Genomic DNA, 13,216 nt, shown 5'->3' with positions numbered 1-13,216 from the left:
GGCCTAGTGCTTTAAATCATGTAATACTGGCAGCATACATAACCCAAGCTGGGGAGGCCTGGAATGAAGAGGCCAAAGAGAACCTAGGGTCAATGGGCAGAACCTGGATCCCAGAGCCAAAGACTTTCCTGGACTGACCTTGGTACACAGGGCTCAAGACTAACTAGGGTGACCTTTGCTCCCAAAAGGATATACTGGCTAGGGACAGATGGGAAGAGGGATGAGATTATTTCCATTCCTAACAGTATAACAGGACTTTCTGGACTGGCTAGTATGCCTGGTTAACCTTTTCTACCCCCACCACAGAGATGGATGGAAGCCTAAGCCTGTTTGTTCATTCATGCATGCTCGAAACACACCAGGCAGGGTACTCAGCAAGCGTTGTTTTCATTCTTAATCCCCTTGGCTGGGCTGAGGATTCACAGACAAATGAGACACGTGTACTCAAAATGTTCTAGTGCTATTTTTAGAGAATGATTTCCATGGACAGAATCCTTCCTGGATCAAGGTGGGCAAAGTCCATATGAAAACCCTCTCAAAATTGCCTTTTCCTGACCGAACTGGCCAGGGATGGGCGGGTGGGCAGGTGTGTGCTGCTGGGCAGGCTGCTGCCCTGGCAACCACACTCTTTCCATTCTTTCTTTTCAGGCTGTATTTTTGTACTCTTGGGCTTGGGGAATATCTAGGAGGGCATGATTTTTTTTTTAAGCAGATAAATATATGGTGGAAAAGTGGAATTTGTCAGCAGGCCTTTCAGCTTCTTGCTCCGTGAGTACATAGGGAACTGAAGCGAGAGAGACAGGGCACAGGGGAGATCAATAGCTTCCACCTGTGCCACTGGACCCCCCAGGAAGGCCTAGATTGGAAGTAATGGGCAGTTGCTTACTATTTTCAGAATTTCAAAAGACTTAATGGAAAGTGTCTATTTACCCACAGAGAGGCAGCTGGGACTAACTTAAGCCCAAAGTGTAGTTGGCTGTCACACCATGGTCCGGCCTGTGGTAGGCCGACCCTGACATCTCTCACTGATTGGAAGCTCTGATGGGCAATCAGACAGAAACAGGACCTCATTGTTACTTAACTGCAGCATGAACAACCTGTAGGATATAATCTCTGTGAGGGAAATGTGACAAAGGATCCATGGGGACAATAGCTATAATTGATGCACCCATACCAAGAGTGAAACCCAGAAAAAGCCTTGTCAATGTGCTAGCTGTTATGCTGTCCTGCTGACCTCAGATGGCTGACTTGAGACACAGAGTGGCCATCGTGTGGAAAGGTGCCAGTAGGGCATGGCAATGCAGGCTAATGAGCAGTGTCCAGGTGGTACTCACATTACTTCTAGCCGGGCTGTTCTGGAATCGTTGCCTCCCTCAGACAGAATCTCGCAGGTGTAATCTCCGATGTCACCTGACCATGTCTGGCTAATAAGGAGGGATCCATCCTTCTCCACCATGATTCTAGAGCTGCCAGAGGGGGTGATGGCCACATTGTCCTTCTTCCAGACATAGCTGTGGGCCAAGCATAGGGTTTTTGGTTATAATAGCTACATGGATGGGATAACCAGCTCTTCCCTAGCTGTTCAAAACAAGCAATGGATGACCTTGTGAATGTACTGAAGGTCATTGGCTGAGGCTCTTTAAGATGGTGCCTTTTATGGGATGTAGAAAAGAAGAGAAACAAAAGAATCCAGATATCAGCCGGGTGTTGGTGGCTTATGCCTATAATCCTAGCTACTCAGGAGGCTGAGATCTGAGGATCGCAGTTCAAAGCCAGCCTAGGCAGGAAAGTCCATGAGACTCTTTCTCTCCAATAAATCACCAGAAAAACCAGAAGTGGCGCTGTGGCTCAAGCAGTAAAGTGCTTGTCTTGAGCTGAAGAGCGCAGGGACAGCGCCCAGGCCCAGAGTTCAAGCCCCATGACCGACCAAAAAAAAAGAATCCAGATATCTTGGTCAGTGTAGGAAAGCAGATTCTGATGTTATTATAACAGGACAATGAAGAAGACTGGAAATACTTGTGTGTTGGCAACAGGGAGTCAGTGGGAAATGGTGTGTACTGTCACCTGTGCTGCATCTAATACTTCAGTGCAAAAGGATGCTCCTTGAGGGACCAGGGGGCATTTCCTGGACAGTAGGCCTGCTGGGTAAAAAATTTCATGATAGAGTTACCCAATATAGGCAAATTCGGTAAAAAAAAAAAAAAAATCCCACAATCTGATCTGCCCATCTGGCAGACAGTTCTTTTGTTTTTTTATTAAAAAAATTTTTTTTGGTAAAGATTGGCAGACAGTTCTTAGAAATTGCTTTTCTTGCCGGGCGCTGGTGGTTCACGCCTGTAATCCTAGCTACTCAGGAGGCTGAGATCTGAGGATCGCGGTTCAAAGCCAGCCCGGGCAGGAGAGACCATGAGACTCCTATCTCCAATAAATCACCAGAAAACCGGAAGTGGCGCTGTAGCTCAAGTGGTAGAGCGCTCGCCTTGAGCTGAAGAGCTGAGGGACAGCGCCCAGGCCCAGAGTTCAAGCCCCACGACCAACAACAACAACAAAAAAAATAGCTTTTCTTCCTCATTAATCTTCCTCCATGACCATGTTAGTACCTTTCCCACTATCAGATCAATTGGGAGCCAGTCCACTCTTTAGATGTCACGGGGCAGGGCCAGTACTACTGCTAGGGGAGATGAAAATGCTGTTTTTATTTTCCTAGAATAATTTGATCAGATTTTCAAAATAAGACAGTTTTTGAAAGCCTTCGTATTCACAGAACATAAATCTTGACAACCTACTCAACTGAAATCACTTGGAGACAGGACAGGACTGATTCCCTAGGAAGGGAAGAGATGGTTTGTCATTTGTAGCCGGGGGTCCCTGGGGCCAAGATAAAGCTGAGTAATCCAGCTGCTTGTCAGGAAGGGGCTTCCTACTTTATCACACATAAAAACCTCAAGCAAACCACCCACATCCAAGGGGATTCTTGGTGAGCTCTCAGAGAGCAGAAAACCACAGTTATTTGTTCTTCATTCTTTGAAATCCTGCTTCAAATCATTTAGAGTGAACAGATTCTTTTTCTAGTCATGATACATATCTCCAGGTCAGGCTCCAAGGACTTGCTAAGTAATCTTTAACTTGCTACTTCCTGTTTATTTTGTTTTGTGGCCAATGTTCTGTAATGAAACCAAACTTTCTTTTTTTTGAGCCTTTGAGTGCCAGGTGGAGAAATGAACATCCACAGTTTACCAAATACCTGCTCAGGAGAGTGCATTACCAACTAATGATCACCCATGTCTCTGGAAGCCAAAAGGCAACTTGGTTCATGCTTTTGGCTTAGTGAGTGGGTGCCTCTGGAGCTAATGATATAGTGGCTGGACCTCTCTCTCTCTCTCTCTCTCTCTCTCTCTCTCTCTCTAACTTTCAAGGCTGATTGGAAAAATCAGAAACCATTTTGCTGTAAGTGCCACTTTGCAGACAAAGCTCACCACTGAGCCCACCTGTCTGCAGCCAGGCACTCAGCTGGAATATCATTTTTTTTGTCAAACCCAGACAGGAAGAAAGTAGCTTTAGTGAGTCTTGGAATCACCCCGTCTTCTTCTTTACATGCATTTTCCTCCAGCTCTGTGCCTTAGATAACCAAAGCTGCCCTTCCTCTCTGTGCAGGTCTCTCCTGTTTCCCAGTACACTAGAGCCCTCACTGGAGCAGAGGAAACCCCTTCCAAGCAGCGCAGAGCCCCAGTGTAAACACTACCGAAATCCTATTCGATCCCGCTGGATTTTTCTCTCATTAAGTATCAGCCCTTGACAAGTACGTTTTATAGATAGTGTATTAACCTTGGCAGAAAAATCATGAAAAGCTGTATTGAAGTCATGAAGTGGAACATAGCTCACTGTAAATAATACATAAGGCTGGAGTGGAAAATAGGATTCGTGTGATTAATGACGGGGCCCATGACTGTAAATGCCATAATCAGGGATCTGCTGCTGAAATCAACGGCCCCCAAATTCTTCTTTCTCATCTTCACTTCCCTTGGTAAGTTCACAGAATATTAATAAACAGTCCCAATGTATCAAAAATGTCTTATCTGACCGGAGAGAAATGCGGGGGTCATGAGTGGCTCCGCAGTGCAGCGTGGCCGTGGTCCCCTTAATCACGACTTGATCCTCAGGAGGAAGCACGATGGACGTTCGATCTGAAACAACACAAGCCACAGCTCAGATGAAATCACGCATTCGAGGCAGTCTTTGCCCCGTAGGGGGACAATGAATTGGTCACCTGACATCAGAGCCTCCAATTTTTCTCTCATCTTGGCAAAATGAGTGTAAATGGAAGCACTCAGAAATAGTCAGGGAATTGAAAGCCAGCATTTCCTGTCATAGCAAAGTTGGCTAACCAGCCCTTCAGCAACCTCCTCCCCCACCCCCACCAAAGTCCTGGGTCATCCTCATTGCCCAAGAAAAAACAAGAGGGGAAGGGGAAGGTCACCAGCTTGTGAGTTCTACAGTCTTGGCTAAAATTGAGGCTCTTTCCCCAAATACAGCTGTACAATTTTTTATTCACAAAGTATTTTGTGACTTTGCAAAGTGAAATGTGCTTTTGTGTATGTAATTTTTTTATCACAATCTCATCATAAAATCTGTTTTAAATAATGTGTCACATCATTGTCATTATTATTATTATTATTATTATTATTATTATTATTATTATTATTATCATCATCATCATTATTTTGTCAGTCATGGTGCTTGGACTCAGGGCTTGGTGCTATCCCTGAACTCTTTTGCTCAAGTCTAGCACTCTACCACTTTGGGCCATAGTGCTACTTCCTGTTTCCTGGTGGTTAATTAGAGATAAGAGTCTCATGGACTTTCCTGCCTAGGCTGGCTTTAAAATGGGATCCTCAGATCTCAGCCTCCTAAGTAGCTAGGATTACAAGCATGAGCCACCAGCACCTGGCTTACTAAGTATTATTAGTACTCTGTAATACTATCACTCCTGAGTCCCAAGAATGCAAATTGTGATCTTTCCCTATACTACATAGTGGTAAGGGGCTGTATATGTTAGCTCTGCTTAGCCCTGCAGCCCTCTGGGCTCCATAGCTGTGGCTGTTAATGGTAGCCTCCCAGCAGGCGGAATACATGTCCCTCTGAGCAGCATGCACAGAGCAGGGAACTTGGGAGTCACAGGGATCACAGTTCAAGATCCAGCAGGAAAATGTTTGAGTTTTATTTTCCTTTCCTATGGAAGGGTACACTACTGTCAGGAACATCGGTGTAGATTATCATAGGTCAAGCAGGTTGAAAATGCTCTGTGGGCCACCACGGTGGTCTACAATTAAATTGGTTTTCATTCTGAATCTTAGCAGATCTACAAAACTTTCTGGGGAGTGATCTATAGAAATATACACTTCTCTTTTTAATGTTTAACCAGTTCATTTTCATGATATGTCATGGTAAATTCCAATGCCAAATGGAACAAAACTTCTTTTCTAGTTATTGCCAATGTTTAGTACTTTCAAACTCTCGATGCTTTTAGAATGACTAATAAATTAGACAAAGGTCACTTATCAAAGTGGACACCAATGACATGATAGAGAGTGCTAAAAAAAATCCAGATAGGGGGCTGGGAAGTGGCTCAATGGTAGAGTGCTTGCCTTGCATGCATGAGGTCCTGGATTCGATTCCTCAGCACCACATAAGCAAAAAGAAAAAAGCTGGAAGTGGGGCTGTGGTAGAGCACTAGCTTTGAGCTGAAGAGCTGAGGGACAGCGCCCAGGCCCAGAGTTCAGGCCCCAAGACCGACCCCCACCCCCCAAAAAAGATCCAGATAGGAGATAAAGTACAACAAAGTTTCCCTTACAAGTCATTCACTCAAGGAAGTCAAAACTCTCTCATCAGGTAGCCTTATGAAAACCTATCACTAAGCACTAGCCTTTACCTTTTTGAACAATGTGCTTTCATAATAATTAGGCAAGATGAGGGGGTCTACTGTACTTTGTAGGTGAAGGTAAGAGCGAGTACTTGGTACTACAATTTATTCTGCATTTCAGAAACCAGCATCCTAACTAGAGATGATAAAAGCTGAAGAAGCAATAAAGATTTTCTTCCAGTTTACTTCTAATACACAAGAAGTAGTCATAGTTAATGTATTAGAAGTATGGTTTGGAGATAAGATAGTATAGAGAAAAACACTTTCTTAAGTTTTTTTTTTTAATCCATCATGGGGCTTGAACTCTGAGCTTAGGAGCCGTCCCTGCACTCTTCAGCTCAAGGCGAGTACTCTATCGCTTGAGCCACAGTACCACTTCCAGTTTTCTAGTGGTTTATTGGAGATAAGAGTCTCATGGATAATGTGATGTTAGGAAAATGAACCCTTAAATATGTATTTTAATGTTTTCGTTTCTTTCATGCATGTGTTTCTAACACATTTATAAGATTATTTCTTTGTTGCTTTGTATGTCCCTCCCCCACAGTGTAACCCCCGCTTTCACTATATTTGATGTCAGTATAACATGTGGAGGAGATGGGGACAAACAAGTCGTTTAAGGATTCAGGTGGACCTGTTGCAACAATGAGAAGTACAAAATGTCATGTCAAGGGGCTGGGAAGGTGGCTCAGTGGTAGAGCGCTTGCCTTGCATGCTCGAGGCCCTGGGTTCGATTCCTCAGCACCACATAAGCAAAAAGAAAAAAGCCGGAAGTGGCACTGTGGCTCAAGTGGTAGAGCGCTAGCCTTGAGCTGAAGAGCTGAGGGACAGCGCCCAGGCCCAGAGTTCAGGCCCCACGACCGGACCCAAAAAAAAAAAAAAAAAATGTCATGTCAAAACCAGCTTTACAATGTCGGTGTGGGGGGGGAGGGGGGAGGCTGGGAAGGGAGGTGAAGGGTAAACAAAGGAGGAGGCTGCAATGCTTGGTAAGAAATGTATGCATTATCCTGCCCATGTAATTGTAACCCCTCTGTACAGTATGTTCTCAAATAAAATAAAAGAAAAGAAAAGAAAAAAAAAAGAGTCTCATGGAGTTTCCAGCCCGGGATGGCTTTGAACTGTGATTCTCAGATCTCAGCCTCCTGGATAGATAGGATTACCGGCATGTGCCACTGGCACCTGGATCTTTCTTAAGTATTTTAATTCCTGATTTAGTTGCCTTAGCAAACACTCAGAAAATTAGCTAACATCAGCAACTTTGTTATTTGAGTTAACTGGGTGTAATATCTCTAATGATTTGAAAAAGCCAATCTTATCTCTCTCAGAAAAGAAACAAAAAACAAAAACCCAATGCATGAAATCTTTAAATACATCTTCTAATTAATATTTAAGAAACTGAAACATTAATTGCTCAATAGATTTCTATAAATCAGTTGTGAAAAAATAATCATCTTCTTGATGAAGTGAGAAAGCACCAGAACACATTGATAGCCCCTGGGCATCCATGGAACACAATTGCAGGGTGCTTAGTAGACACTTGTCAGCCATGGTGGTCCTTACTCCACACAGTGAGTGCTGCCGACGCATCCAGGGAGCCCTCTGTGTTGGCTGCATAGCAAGTGTAGTTGCCGGCATCCTGGATGGAAGCAGGGGTGATCTGCAGGCCTCCAGATTCTAGTAGCATAAACCTAGGAATCCGGACAGAGCCACTGGCCAGAATATGGTTCCCTGAAGAGTGGAAGAAAAGCAGGAACATTAAAGCCACAACCCTTGGAAGAAGAGGAAGATATGACTACAGTAGCAACCAAGAACATAACACAGTCAGAGACATGGAAAGTTTTATCTTAAAAGAAAATAACCCAAGTATTTCCTTAGCATTACTTAGAGTAACAAAAATCCAGACCATGCTCATTGTCTAATATTGAACTACTTCGTTAAAAAAAATTATGGCCTGTGTATGGGATCACTATCTTTGAACAAGTGCTTTTTATGTTTCTTGGTATTTATATACATTTGAAAATATCTATAGAATGCTACTATTATATTTATACTCAGGATAGAAAAAAACAAGACATAAGATTAGCAGCCATGCTGGGCACCAGTGGCTCATGCCTATAATTGTAGCTACTCAGGAGGCTGAGATCTGAGTACCATGGGGTCAAAATCAGCCTGGGCAGGAAAATCTGTGAGATTCTTATCTCCAATTAGCCATCAGAAAACCAGAAGTGGCACTGTGGCTCAAATGGTGCTGTGGCTCAGTGGTAAAGCACTTGCCTTGAGCTGAAGGGACAGTGCCCAGACCCAGAGTTCAAGCACCAAGACCGACAACAACAACAACAAAAAAGATCAGCAGCCATTGTTGTCCACAAGACTTCCTCTGAGATGGAGAAGCCACCACACAGCTTTCTGGTAGCATGGACCAGATGTGAATTTTTTTTTTTTTTACTTTTTTGTCGGTTATAAGGCTTGAACTCTGGGCCTGGGCACTGTCCTCGAGCTCTTCAGCTCAAGGCTAGTGCTCTACCACTTGAGCCACAGTGCCACTTCTGGTTTTCTGGTGGTTAACTGGAGTTAAGAGTCTAATGGACTTTTCCTGCCCAGGTTGGCCTTAACCTCAATCCTCAGATCTCAGCCTCCTGAGTAGCTAGGATTACAGGCATGAAACACCAGCACCTGGCTAAGATGTGAATTTTCTCTTTTTTTTTCTTTTTTGTCGGTCGTGGGGCTTGGACTCTGGGCCTGGGCACTGTCCCTCAGCTCTTCAGCTCAAAGCTAGCGCACTACCACTTGAGCTACAGCACCATTTCCAGATGTGAATTCTTATATTTCCCCCGGATCAATGATTCTTCAAGCTATGAGAATGAACACACCTCAGCATAGACCCCTGAGTCAGGACTGGTTCAGTGCAGCGGGCAGGGCGCACGCGAATGTGTGCATCTGGCTTGCAGAAGGGGCTTGGAACTATGAATACAGCTGGTGATATGACACTGGTCTTCACAGGAACTGGAAACATGGTTGCAATTAAGCTCCACAGATCAAATTGGGGAGAGTGTAAAATAATGCTACGCTATATGTACCTTCATTAAAAAAAAAGAGAGAGAGAAGACTAGATTTTTAGTAGTATGAAGAAATCCTTCCTTCTACATGTGGGAAAACGGATCATAATCAGAATTGCTTCATGTCCCATAATTAATGTTTAAAGAGGCCCAGTGGGTGGAAGACACTCCGTGAAAGCTTACAGGAGAGTGATATTTGCATAATTGTTATCACTTTTTAATGGTTGCTTCCTATCTCGAAAGGTGGGTCTTCTTGCTCGACCTGTTGGTCCTTGTACCTCTGTATCCCTTGTACCCCATCTCATCTAGCACTAGTGAGTGGATGAACACAGCGCAACAAAACACAGTGGTATTTTTATATCGCCACCCTGCTACAGAAAGCAGAAGCCACCTGCCTCTCTTCCAAGTGATGGCAGGTTTGGGGGCTCCAGACACTTCACATCTCAGCACGGCTGTCATCCCATCAGTCACCGTGGTGTCAGCAGGACGCTGGGTGAAGGCCGGGGCGATATCTGTGGAGGAGAGTTTACAGTGTGTGGTCAGTGACAGCCTTGAGTGGTGCAAGGCAGCCAGGCAGAGGCTCTGCTCCAGCTTCCTGGGCCCATTCACAGAGATGATGTAGCAGTAAAAGCTGAAAGCCTTTTGGGGGTGCTCATGACCCTCCATAATTAATTCCTAGGAGTTGCCTATCTTTGTTTGCTACTAAAGAGAAATGTGTGCATGAGTGCAAAGGGCAGGGGCCTAGAAAGACCAGTTTTAGGTGAATGCTAAAGATACTTTGATGATGATGATGATGATGATGATGATGATGATGATGATGATGATGATGATGATGATACCCCGTTTTGGTTGTCCAAATAAAAGAAAAGGCTAGTTCTGAATACAAAACAAGAAGACATGGTCACACTGGGTATTTAAAATAACAATCATCCTTGGACCTCACTGAAGACTATTTTGCTGCAGGCTGGGGCTTCTCCCTCGTGAGGACCCAGATGGTGAAGCCCCATGGAGGCTATCAGGTAGGGAGTGCAGGCTGCTGTGAGCAAGAATTTGCCTGACCTTCTTGCCTGACTCTTCTGGGATTCCACTGGCAATGCAACTGTAGCAGGGGTCACCATGCCCAAATCTCATGGGAAACCCACAGGGGAGAAGTAGGTATATCCCAGGAGACCACAGTGCAATGGTGGCCACTTTCTTCACCTAGCAGAGACCCTCACAAGCCTCAGACAGCCCTGTCTACCTCCACAGCTCAAGCCTGTGGTTTCTGTCCACCTCGTGTGAGCTTCACACACCAGGGCTGCCTTGTATGACACAGGCACCTGCTAGCGAGTCTCAGAGCATGAGCTCAACTAACCAGACCTGAGGCCACCAGCCTGTTGGTGCTTCTGAAAGCAGAGGCAACCTTACCCCATAGAGAATCAGGGCCTCCAGACTACTGGCTCCTACATATCCCCTGCTTCAGCTGCCTTGCTTGTCACAAATTCCCTTCAGTTTTCCTCAAGGCATCTAAGGTCCCAACCCCATCCCACTTCTTTCTGGTCTCAGTGTGTTATCTCAGTGAGACCCTCTGCACCAGCATTCATAGCCATCTCTACAGCACTCCTTAGACAAGGGCTGCTTTTCTGTCCTAGCCTCTGTCCTGGGGCACAGAGCCTCATCCTTTTCCTCATAGCCTAGCCAGATACTCAGTAGCCATTTGCTATGTGAATGATTAAATAATATTTTTTTCTTAAAATTTCCTAAAGGTAGTTTAATTTAGCCAACCAACTGAAATTAAAAAACAACAACCATACAACAAAACACCTTATTTTACAAATTATGAGTAAAACTAGCTAACTCAGTACTGTTGTCCCTGTGACCAGCTTAAAGGCACATTTCTGTTGGAATGTCTAATCTGACCTTCCAGAGATCCCTGTAACAAGTCTGGGTTGGCATCCACATGAAGAGATGAGAAACTGAGACCAAAAGAAACTCAGTGGGCACTCAGACCAGCTCACCTTCAAGTTCCAGGGTTTCTTTTCAGTAGGGGAGCATGGCAAATCACAAATACGGGACCGAATCCAGCCTATCACCTATTTTCATGAAGTTTTACTGAAGCTGGGCACTGGTGGCTCACTACTGAAATCCTAACTACTCAGGAGACTGAGATCTGAGGATCGCAATTTGAAGCCAGCCTGGGCAGGAAAGTCTGTAAGACCCTTATCTCTAATTAACTACGAAAAAAGCTGGAAGTGAAGCTGTGGCTCAGTGGTAGAGTAAAAAAGTGGTGAATGAAAAAGCTAAGAGATGGGAAGGGATGAGAAGGGGAAACAAAGGAAGAGGCTACAATGATTGATAAGAAATGTACTCATTATCTTGCCCATGTAATTGTAACCCCTCTGTACAGTATTTTCACAATAAAAAAAAGAAAAAGCTAAGAGGTGTCATCCAGGCCCTGAGTTCATGCCCTGGGACAGGCACACACATACATACAAAATGTTTTATTGGATCTCAGCCACACTTCTTCTCTATTGTAACTTCTGTGCTATGGCAGCAGAGCCCAACTGGCTGTGATAGAAACCACATCCCGCAAAGCCTTAAACACTTCAGAGAAAAAAATTAATTCCCTGGCTGATCCTTGCTGCCAGAGAATCCTGGCTATGACTGCAAGGTAGGCTTTAAATAATTCGAATCGATCACAACTCAGTTTCTGGTGTAAGCACCTAATATAATTTCTATAGTTTGAAGTAATATTGGTTTCCTGTGCTCTAAACTACAGAGAAAATTTGACCTCTGAGCAAAGGTCAAGAGAGTGACTCCCCCCTTCCCTAGTTTACCATAGTAAGTGTGTATATCTTAGAAACTTGTCTTGTCCCTACCCAGCTCTAGCTGGTGGGAGCCATGGGCCATGAGCACAGTCCCTCTTTCCACTCTTTCCAGTGGCTCTCACACCTACGGCACTAGCACTTTACTTTCAAAAGGGCAAGCATGAAAGGTATAATTCCATAATCACTAAATTCTACTTCATTTTAGAAGAACAATATTACGACTATGGGAGATTAAAAAGAAAACCCACAGATAGAATGAAAACCTTTACTTTTATTTTATTTTTCAAAGACAGAGTGCCAAGGTATTTCTGTTAATGGGATAATAAAAGAAACTCACAAAAGAACTATAATTGTTCAATAAAACTAAAATAGAGAATGAATATTAAAAATGGGGGAAAAGATCTAAAGAAAAAGATTAGGAAGGAGCTGTTCACTCAACAGTACTTCCAATTCTGCCTAGAAAAGTAGGGACTGTTTTTCTATTTCTCCTTTAGAGAGAAGAATTTCATAGCTCAGTTCAGGAAACATCAAGGCTCGCAGGACAGCCAAGAGACCACAGCGAGATCCTCACCCCTCCTGGCTTCAGCAAAGTTCCCTATGGGACTCATGGCAGTTGAGTTGTGACAGGCATGGTCCTCCTTGGTGGGTCACCTCTGGACATAGGGCCCAATGGCTCCTCCAAATGGAAGTGCTGCTAGTGTGTGTGTGTGTGTGTGTGTGTGTGTGTGTGTGTGTGTGTGTGTGTGTGTGTGTGTGTGTGTGTGTGTGTGTGTGTGTGTGTGTGTGTGTGTGTGTGTGTGTGTGTGTGTGTGTGTGTGTGTGTGTTTAAGGGAAGCTCTGCCCCATCCAGGAGACTGCTTTTCACTCATAGTGGTACTCACTAGTCACATCCAGGTAGGTGTGGGTCTGGATCTCCCCTCCTTCATTACTGGCAAAGCACTGGAAGATTCCAGAGTCTTCAGGATGCAGCTTCTGAATGCGTAGGCCTCCACTGGACAGGACCTGGTATCGAGGGTTCTGGAGCTTGCTGATGGGAATGGCATCTTTGTACCACTGGAGCGTGGGAACAGGGACCCCTGGGTAGGAGTGGAGATAAATAGGTATCAAAAAAAAATTAAGTTCCATGGGCTGGGAAGGTGGCTCAGTGGTAGAGCGCTTGCCTTGCAATGCATGAGGCCCAGGGTTCGATTCCTCAGCACCAAATAAGCAAAAATAAAAAAGCCAGAAGTGGCGCTGTGACTCAAGTGGTAGAACACTAGCCTTGAGTTCAGGCCCCACGACCGCGCCCCCCCCCAAAAAAAAAAAATTAAGTTCCAAGACTTCCTTATATAAGGATCATGGTGAAACTATTCCTTTTTTTTTTTTTTTTTTTTTTTGTCGGTCATGGGGCTTGAACTCTGGGGAGGTGAAACTATTTCAAAGGCTAACATGGCAGT

General features: G+C 44.5%; 1 protein-coding gene across 3 annotated transcripts in view; it reads right to left on the bottom strand.

Annotated features, from left to right (window-relative positions):
* Positions 1–13,216, bottom strand: part of Sdk1 (sidekick cell adhesion molecule 1) — an 824,227-nt gene that overhangs the window by 203,859 nt on the left and 607,152 nt on the right. For all 3 annotated transcript variants that reach the window (XM_070033470.1, XM_070033473.1, XM_070033471.1), the window contains exons 9-13: positions 12,662–12,856; positions 9,369–9,485; positions 7,478–7,645; positions 4,082–4,184; positions 1,335–1,511 (exon numbers count right to left, since the gene is read on the bottom strand). In XM_070033470.1, the coding sequence (XP_069889571.1) occupies positions 1,335–1,511; positions 4,082–4,184; positions 7,478–7,645; positions 9,369–9,485; positions 12,662–12,856 (760 nt within the window). The remainder of the gene's footprint in view (positions 1–1,334; positions 1,512–4,081; positions 4,185–7,477; positions 7,646–9,368; positions 9,486–12,661; positions 12,857–13,216) is intronic.

The sequence above is a fragment of the Dipodomys merriami genome, unplaced genomic scaffold (assembly GCF_024711535.1).
Source record: "Dipodomys merriami isolate MVZ:Mamm:240054 unplaced genomic scaffold, mDipMer1.0.p SCAF_22, whole genome shotgun sequence".
Classification (NCBI taxonomy): Eukaryota; Metazoa; Chordata; class Mammalia; order Rodentia; family Heteromyidae; genus Dipodomys; species Dipodomys merriami.
This window is presented reverse-complemented; position numbering and strand designations above follow the sequence as displayed.